This window comes from Penaeus vannamei, chromosome 41 (genome assembly GCF_042767895.1).
Source record: "Penaeus vannamei isolate JL-2024 chromosome 41, ASM4276789v1, whole genome shotgun sequence".
NCBI lineage: Eukaryota > Metazoa > Arthropoda > Malacostraca > Decapoda > Penaeidae > Penaeus > Penaeus vannamei.
The window spans coordinates 12,453,049-12,463,048 of record NC_091589.1 but is presented as its reverse complement, the minus strand read 5'-3'; the positions used below and the strand labels follow the sequence as shown (position 1 = coordinate 12,463,048).

General features: G+C 33.3%; 1 protein-coding gene across 1 annotated transcript in view; it reads right to left on the bottom strand.

Moving 5' to 3' along the window:
• LRP1 (LDL receptor protein 1) overlaps positions 1-10,000 on the bottom strand; it is a gene marked incomplete in the record, with an annotated part of 264,954 nt that overhangs the window by 58,006 nt on the left and 196,948 nt on the right. The window contains 3 exon segments of the mRNA XM_070118011.1: positions 4,605-4,782; positions 7,600-7,731; positions 8,430-8,604. Coding sequence (XP_069974112.1) covers positions 4,605-4,782; positions 7,600-7,731; positions 8,430-8,604 — 485 coding nt within the window.

Here is a 10,000-nt window from a genome sequence, read left to right as displayed (position 1 = left end):
CTATTACCATCTGGAAAAAGCACATCAAAAGACAAATATGGACACTGGAAAATGGCAAAAAAGCTAACTAAGCTTATGTAAAATAACTTTGTAAACAGGAGGCACAGTCCTGTCATCGCTCATAAGTGTTTGCACATACCCAGCCTACACACCTCATGCCCGGGATATTGGCCACTTATTAACCCACTGCCCTTATTTTTGGCACTGCAATTTCCGTGACATAACCGGATCCAATGGGTTAAACAGCTATCAATATTCTTTTAAAAAGTAAAACATTGTACATTACTTTACTTGCTAATAAATATTATCTCAAAATCTTAAAAATTCATATACTAGTTTATTCTTGAATGGATATACTTTAAAAAAATCTCAATTTAAATTATGCCTTGTATTAATATTTCTACATCATTAAAAATAACTAGACAAACTTGCTGAACTATATTTTGTTGACTAATGCAAATTGAATTTTAGAATATCTATAGAAAATGCAGCCCAATTCTCAAACAATTTTTCCACCTTCAAACTATATAAAGAAAATAATAAAATGAAAGAACAAATTGATACCTACCTATCTTGTGTGAAAATTTTCAGAATTACTGGTACATAGCCATGTTTGGCATTACAGACAGGAAAACCAATAAGACATAGTTCTATACAGTCTAAGCAATAACTGAGAAGAGGTACTCAACAGCCTGGGATTCTATTAAGACCAACAGACAAAGTACAAAATGTTCCATACCTCCATCACTTTCATGTCTTTTACAATATCCATTCACAGCTGATTGCCAGTGTGGTACTAATCACCATGCTATATTTAACCCTGTCATTGAAGACAGCATGAAATAATTGCCATGTCTACTGTAATTTCAGTTTATTAAGAGGATTGTCTGCTTTTTTTTCAGATTTTTATGAAAATCACACCCTTTTATCTGATCCTTATGAGATCTCAAATATAATTTTTTTTAATCGCTCAAAAACTTTTTGAGCTATAGTCAAAAAAAAGAAAAAAAAGAAAAAAAAAAACATAGCATGAAAATGGACCAAACGGCGCAAATACAAAGAAAAAAATGTAAAGGCATTCTGACTGATTTTTTTAAAAGGTTCTTTCTAAATGTCGAGAATGTGTGTGACACTTTCTTCTATTTTGAATATTTTCCCTTGAAGCCTTTTAGTAATAAAAAAAAGTGTTATTTTCTTTATACGTCACTTTTACAAGAAGCACAGGGAAAAATTTTAAAAACTCTCCCACATTTTCCAGATATTTTAACTATCTACAAAATGAGCCATAATAGGTTTATTTTGGACTTAATTTGCATTTGCTAGAGTTTTCAAAGCCAAAATAAGTATACTTTCGAAACAGCAGTCATTGTTGTTTTTTCTTTTTCATCTTTTTTTGGGTATGAACAATAATAGGCAGGCAAAAAATCTTTTTACAAGGTAAGCCTCTATCATCTACGTCCATTCTGAAGTCTAGCGGGAATTTCCTAAACATAATAAATGTGTTCAAGCATTATAATGTGGAGGTAGGGTCCCACTGATTTGGGCCTATTTTGAAGGTGGATTGACCATTTTAGAAAATTTCTCTAAATCCCCCCAAATAATAATAGACATTCTGATTTCATTTCTGAATAGAACATTTCTGAATAGCATATTTTTCAGTTTCGACCATTCACTTTTTTTGTGAACACTTTACGTAAATGACTTTTAGAGCACCATATACAAGAAGCACATTAAAAAATTGCAAAAACTAATTGCATCACTATATAGATCTACTACTCAGCTAAATATTGGCCATATTACTTTTCTTTTGAACTAAAAATGCATGTGCTATGCATAAAAATGTAGTGTACAGAAGTATAGTGATTTTTTAAAACTTTATTTTTTACATTAAGGACAACAATGCAACAAGAAAGAGTTGTATATGATAAAATCATCTATTATTTACCTTTACTGTTACTATAATGGAGTTTTACAACATAAAATACTGGTCTGAAATATCATAGTTCTCTGTGCCAGTGAACATCACACTCACAGGTCTGGACATGAGAGAAGGGGCCGTGTGCACATGTACCTGAGGCCAAAGTCCTCGCTGAAGTAAGTCTATGGGACGAAACACCCACCTTTCATACCTCCATTCACGTGAAATACAAATATGCAAATACAGAGTGGTGTAACAGTATACATACATACATATATATATATATATATATATATATATATATATATATATATATATATATATATATATATATATATATATATATATATATATATATATACATATATATAAATATATACAATGTATATGTATATACATATAATTACTGTATTTCATGATCTTATATTTATATATATTTTTACCTCTGTCTGTTTGTGTGTTTATTTCTTTGTTACAAGGGTAACTGATAGAGTTATGAACAGATTTCATAGAGATTTTTGCCAGAGGAGTGTCTTAGCCTAACTTGGACACTGATACATTTTGGTGGTGATCTTGATCCAGGAATTTTTTCATTTAATTCAAAAAGTTATGTACAGAATGAGTAAAAACAAAATATATTCACAGCAATCATCCTTACCGCATCGAGTACATCACTCATTCAATGTACTTGGCTGGTGCTGAAATCCAATATGCACGAAAAGTAACTGTACCGCAATCCATTCCTTTTTCTTATTATTGAGCACAAAGTTGCTCTCAATTTGTTAATAGCTTTTGTCATGATTGGATTAACTGATTTTAACATCTTTGAATCCATCATAATTCACTACAATTTTCTCCCTATTAGTAAGTCAGTAACAGTGAATATCTAGATAGATCTCTAGAAATGACTTTTTATGTGAATTTATAAAGGAATGACTATAAAAATCAATGCAAATCAAACTCCAAAAATTATGCAGAAATTATCATGTGCTTTCCTGACATGGATGTATATGTCAAATATCACATTTACAATTACTGTACTGTAAAGTTCTAAACTCAGATATATAATATCTTTCTTATCATGGTTACTTAATAATCAAATCTGATTTTGTGGTATGATGATTAAATAACCTTAAAAGATATTCTGTAAATAAGAATTTGCAGCTCCATGAGACTACATCAAATATCTCTGATTTTCAAAGCACCTTCACTTATATTCATGAGGAACAACTTCATACTTACTGCAATCCTCAAAAAAACAGATTCACACAAGCAAATCTCAAAAAAGAAAAGGAAAACCACACTACAAAGCAGACATTTACCAGCACCCAAATTCTGTTCCATAACTTTTTTGTTTGGTCTTGACTGCACACATAGATGTTTCTCTTACCGTTCCACAAAGATGAGCATCAAAGCCAACAACAAATAATGATGATATAAATATTAAAGCTATTTTTTTCTTTTAAACAAGTATAATACAGTTTCTCTGTGATGCCGGTGGGAGGGGCCCTCCCATCCCCATTTGGATGCCTGAGGTCACTGCCCCTTTGGTCCCCACCCCCCTGCACTCTACTGGAGAGGGGCCTACTAGCTTCAAAATCGGCACGTGGCCCGTGCTGGAATCGGAGCACAAGCTCCGATCCAGTGTCACACTGGCGGGACGCTCAGCAATGTTTTTTCTTTTTATATGTGGGACACCTGTCGTAAATGGGTTAAATTAAGTGATGGTACAGTAAAAGGGAACAACTGGAAACAATGAAAACAGAAATAGAATCCTAATCATAGACCCCTGGTTTTCTGTATGCCATACAGGATAGAGTCCAAGTAGGACGAAGAGCAGAAAAATCTAAATTTAAAAAAGGGAAAGGAATCAAAAGGAAAAGGAAACATTCTTCAAAAAATGCAACCTACCCATGCATATTCCATAATAACATTATGACAAGAAATATAAAATGGTCTTAAATATCACTTACATTCTTCATAAAAATTTTCCTTTGATGCTATGTAAATAACTGAATTTTACTGTTGGCAACAGCTCACCCACCTACCAATACTTACATTAGCTGCTTTACATGTCTAAGCAATAACATATTCATTCTCCTAAATTCTAATATATATCTATAAACAAATAGGTCTTTATTCATATATTATACATATATGTACATATTTACAAATACAAACATCTTTATTTTTTATCTAATTTGTGCAACTCTGAAAGGAAACATATTGAAAACTAATCACCAAATTGAAAAAAATGAATGAAGAAATATAAAATAGATTCCAATACAGGCCAACAATCACTTTTCTGGCAATAAGTTAATCAGCTTAATCAGTACTTCTGTCTTGAGAACAATTTCAAACAACTCATTGTTAACCTGCATCACGCTCTTCCTCTGATTTTGGCATTTCTACTGAAAATACTCATTCATCATTCGGTCCCAACTTTTTCAATAATTTTCACTGTGAACCTTAATTCCAAAGCATTAGCGTCTATGTCTTGATCACTCCACCCTGCAATGTTCCTTTGAATACCTGCTTAAAACGAAATCTATTTCTCCTGTAGCATGATTATCCTCAGCTAAAAGATGATTAGCTTCAGTGTACCTTTAGTTATCAGCCTAAAACTAAATCTGACCAATTTGTAGCATAGATATCTTTAGCAAAAGGATGACTGACTTCAGTGTACCTTTGGATATCAGCATAGTAAATAAACTGTGTCCGGACGTCGTAGTCCAGGGTTGTAGGTCTTGTCAGGGAAGTGATGGGCACCATGACCTGAGACGACCCCACTTCATCTAGCGCAACGCCTTTGATCATTCCCGGCCGACCTTTTGCATAGATCAGGAAGGCTTCATGCTGACGTGCTGAAAAGCAGATGAATGTAAGTGATATCACAGTAATCTTCAGCATCGAAAGAATATTACAACAATTACTAGATACAATAATTACTCAAAATACTCAGTCTGTGCTCTTCACATGATAAATAACATAAATGCTCGTACTTTAATTGTGTATGTATACGTATGTATTTATATATATTATTGTAATACATCATCAAGACATATAGATACACACACATATATATGTATATAAACATATGTGTGTGTGTGTGTGTGCATGTGTGTGTGTGAATGTGTGTGTATGTGTGTGTGTGTGTGTGTGTGTGTGTGTGTGTGTGTGTGTGTGTGTGTGTGTGTGTGTGTGTGTGTGTGTGTGTGTGTGTGTGTGTGTGTATGTGTGTGTATGTATGTATGTGTGTGTGTGTGTGTATATGTGTGTGTGTGTGTGTGTGTGTGTGTGTGTGTGTGTGTGTGTGTGTGTGTGTGTGTGTGTGTGTGTGTGTGTGTGTGTGTGTGTGTGTGTGTGTGTGTGTGCGTGTGTGTATGCATGTGTATGTGTGTGTGTATGTGTGTGTGTATGTGTGTGTGTATGTGTGTGTGTGTGTGTGTGTGTATGTGTGTGTGTATGTGTGTGTGTATGTGTGTGTGTGTGTGTGTGTATGTGTGTGTGTATGTGTGTGCGCCTGTGAACGCGAATGTATGCATGTGCACACATGCAAGTGAGCATGTGTGTGCATAAAACCACCTAAGCTCATCATCACATTATGACATGGATACATTCACACCATTTTCTTCAACCTCCCCCTCCCACTTCTGTCTAAGAACAGCAACGGGACTTGGGACCCGTTATGTGTGGTTATGAGGCTTTCAAAAAGGTATGAATGCTAAAATACTACACAGATCAACATAATAATGTGATAAATAATAGGATAAGAGAAATATAATAATAACATTACCTAGATTGATACTAACTCTCGTTTTCTTCTTCCAGAATGAGAGAATATTTTTTTCTTAGTATTAGAAAAATATAAACACAGTAATCTGCATGCAAAGATGAAATCAAACACAACCAATGTAAGAAAAGAACAGTAAATAATGATATTCTGAGTCAATCTAGGCTGTTTATCAAACAATAAAACCTTTTTTTTTTTAATGGGGTGACTAGTCTAATCTGACTCAAAATATCACAATTCACTGTTCCTTTCTTACCGAGCGTGCTTGTCATTTGCTTCCTGTTTTACGCCATTACTATCTTGTATATAGAAATGATTGTATAATTAAGTGAATGCAATAACAAAAAAGTTCTAACTTTTAAACTGTATAATATCAAAGATGAATAATTATAATTTTTGGAAGGTTATTTCTTTCCACATTCAAGCAATGGAAAACATCTTTATAAATTAGACTATCTTCATTTAAATATGTTTACAGATGGTACTTCTTTAAAGACCACAAACACTTAAAATGAAATTTATTTTACACTTCATTTACATTCAATGTCACTAATGATGAAACTAACAAAAAATATCAGTACTCATGATTCAAACAGATCAACAGAAACTGAAAACATTAATTTTCATTTGTGACACAAACTCTTCAAGATTTTTTTAAAATTAGGAAAATTGCCCGTTTTAATGACATTGTTCAGTTGCCATAATAGTTTTCATAATACTGTTAATAATGGTTATGATGAAAATCATGAGGACACTGGCTGTCAGTTACTAAGATTATTATAATTATCATTACCATTATCATCACATTATCAGTAAATCATAGTCATCTACTATACCTTAAAAAAATAGACCTGAAAAAGAATACTTATAATGATATTACTGTGCCAATGATAACGTTGATGCTGAAAATAATGATGATGAAAATAAAAATGATGACAGTGACAATGATGATGACAATGATAATGATAATGACAATGACAATGACAATGACAATGACAATGATGATAACAATAATGATGACGATGACCAAAATTATAAAATTATTATACTGATGGTAGGAACAGTGAAAACCCTAAAAAAAATTAGATACATTGTTCTACAAGTTTTTGGATGACCATTGGTACTTGGTCCATCATACAATTCTTTAGAATCATAGAAAATCTGTTTTGTTAAAATTAATTATCTGTCCTAACAGAAAAAAGAAATACTATATCATACCCCAGATGACCACACTGTATGTAATGAACTTTTCTTTATCATCTAAGAATACAATTAGATCATTTATGAACATACTTGTAAGTTTGCTTCCTCATATGTTCAGGGAATATCATAATGTTGTGTAAGCAAAATGCATGTATAAGAGATTTCAATCTAAAGGCTGACTGAAAAGCATTTTGTGGCTAGTATTTCATATCATGGATTTGAGTGTTGCGAGTCTTATGTCACTGGCCCCAAACCAAGAAAAATACACCTAAAATCAAGGTGGTTGGGCTAAGTTGTCATAAAAACTAGTTTGGATACAACTCTCAACCATGTCAGCAAAGGAGGATGTAACCTTAATAAACTACATAATGACAGTGCTTAACTGATTATGTCCAAAATTGCCAAAAATATCATCTCAATCAAGGTCAAACTCAAAGCATTTTCTATCCAAGCAACTTTAACCAAAATGTGGTTCCAAAGTTGAAATCTATCCATAATAATTAATGTATTTTTTTCATTGTTGTTAATAAGGCAACTTTTATTACCTGTAGTGCTCTCCTTACAACATATTTCTCCAACCTCACATCTATTCAATAAAGGTCCTTACATCTACAACCAAAACTACCACAAGCCTATAAAATACAGCTTGTAAAATCAATATATAAATACACCAAAAATACATTACCTACACAGGAGCCCCCAGGGCCAAGAATGTGTCCTGGCTGACAGTGGCAAGAAGCTACAGCCTGACCTTTCCTCCACAAAGGGATACATATGTGCTGGCAGCCACCATTGGAGATACCACAGGGATGATGCACTACAGAAGAATATCATCAGTATTCACATATATGCAAACACCAAAATAATGATAAAGAAGTACATAAGAGATACATTATGACAATTTATAATAAACATTAAAACAAAAATTGACCTCCACCCTTATATCTATACCTATATTTAACTGTGTATTTATCTATTTATCTGAATATACAGTGTTATACATAGATGAATGTATTTAAGACCTTTCATTACAAGTATCTTATCCCATAGATGTTGTGAAAGCAAAAATGCTTACCAAGTCTGCTGCATTCTTTTCTCTTAATCAAATGTCTTACCACATAGCTGCCTCTGCAAGTGCTTAATCACCAAGGAGTCAATTACTTTTCCTACCTATCTCATCTGTTTACCCTTTTCCTTGTTTTTTAGAAAGAGTTTTTTTATCAATGCAATCAGTATTTCAATTAACATTATAATCATCACAATATAAATAATAGTAATAAAAACAACAATATTAGTATCATTAGAAAAAAACAATCCCAAAAACTCAAGGTAATGAATAATCAAGCTATGTTGAGTGGGTCTACTAAATGGCTCCTTGGCAACTGAGTACTTGTGAAGACATCTCTCTGTATACATAATTCGCAGAAAAAAAACTATAGTGGACAATACATGTACCTAGCAGCGTTGTGCTAAAAATTCATCCTATATACTATCTTTAGGTTGGCTACACCTTACCTTCTGGCTGTCGTTGGCGATGAAAGACGTGAACGTGCATTGGCTCAGGTATGTCAGTGTGGAAAGTAGTAACGTTGTGGTTGTTGAACCTATTGACCACTTTGATGCTATTGTCCTTCCAGCTTGTTACAAAGAGAGAATTCTCAAAGACTGAGATGCCAAATGGTCTTTCATCCTTGAAGGAAAAAAAGGATTGGTTTTATAAGTTTTCTAGAACTAACAATACATATGGAAAGACAGTTTGGTGACTGATGTGTTTTCACTAGTTCATATAAAAAGATGTACATATGCATATACATATACAACTATATCTATCTATCTATCTATCTATCTATATATACTTACATAAATCATAAATATTGCTACCTAATTTAGTAAGTCATTTATGTGTGTGTGTGTCCTTGCATATGCATGCATGTGTATGTGCAATAAAGATTAAATCATACAATCTCCATTTCTTGTCAGCTTATGGGGAAGAGTCGTCAGTAGGGTTCACAAATTTTAATTTTTTCAAACTTTGTGTGTGGATACATGACCATGTGACGCACCCAAGGCGCCGGTTGCCAGATGTGTAACGCGCTCCTTTCCGCGGTTTAAAGGTCTGGGGTATTTAAATGCCCTCGTGCTGCCACAGCCCTTTTTGCTTCATGCTTTGTTTTTCTTGTATTTTCACGTTTTTTTCGGCTGTTTTTGTTGATTTCTTTGGTATGATACTGCTGTACAATAGTTTAGGCTGCGTTCAGCAGACAGGCAGGACAGGAGAACAGTGCGATTGATAAAGTTTTCGGGAGTACACGTTTTGTTTTCAACCTGTTGAAAACCTAACAATATGTCATTTATATACCTATTTACATTTATATATACGATTCATTATGTACTATGATATGTAAATGACAGAGGGATTAGGAGCCTTGACATCTGAAAGTATACTTTTCAGAGAACACTCCCACCTACCCTAACCTAACCTTGACATAAAGATGACCTAAAATTACCTGAACAAGGCCTGACCCTTTACCACAGGACTCATATGAAAGGCCAAGCAATTGTCTAAGTAGGTATTCACATTTCGTAATCATTGGTATCATATTTTCCACATGGTATTAAAGTTAACTTTGTATGTAATTATGCGATTTTAATAATTCTTGTTGCAAAATGATCGTCCACTTCGTATCTACTAACTGTAGCAAAGTCATGCATTATTTCCACCAAATACATTTTTTACTGAAAAAAATAATGGTGGTTTTCGGACGAAAAAAAAGGCGCTTTTATGCAAGGTAACTGAAACATTGTCGTTTCAGATAGATTTACATAAATGCTACATTTGGTACTCCTATTTGTTGTCTAACTCTTGTCAGAAGGAAACTGCAGTACTATTCACTATAAGGAAACTATCACATAATTTTTTAATCCTATCATCTCGCTCGTTTTTTTTTGTTTAATTTTGCACAAAAATTTACGCAGCTTTTTTAATCAAATTTCTTGTACACAAGCATCACATACCCATGCACTTTGTGTAAAAAAATGATTGACCTAGCTAAAAAACTAAAGTAAGCAGGACCGGATAACGAATT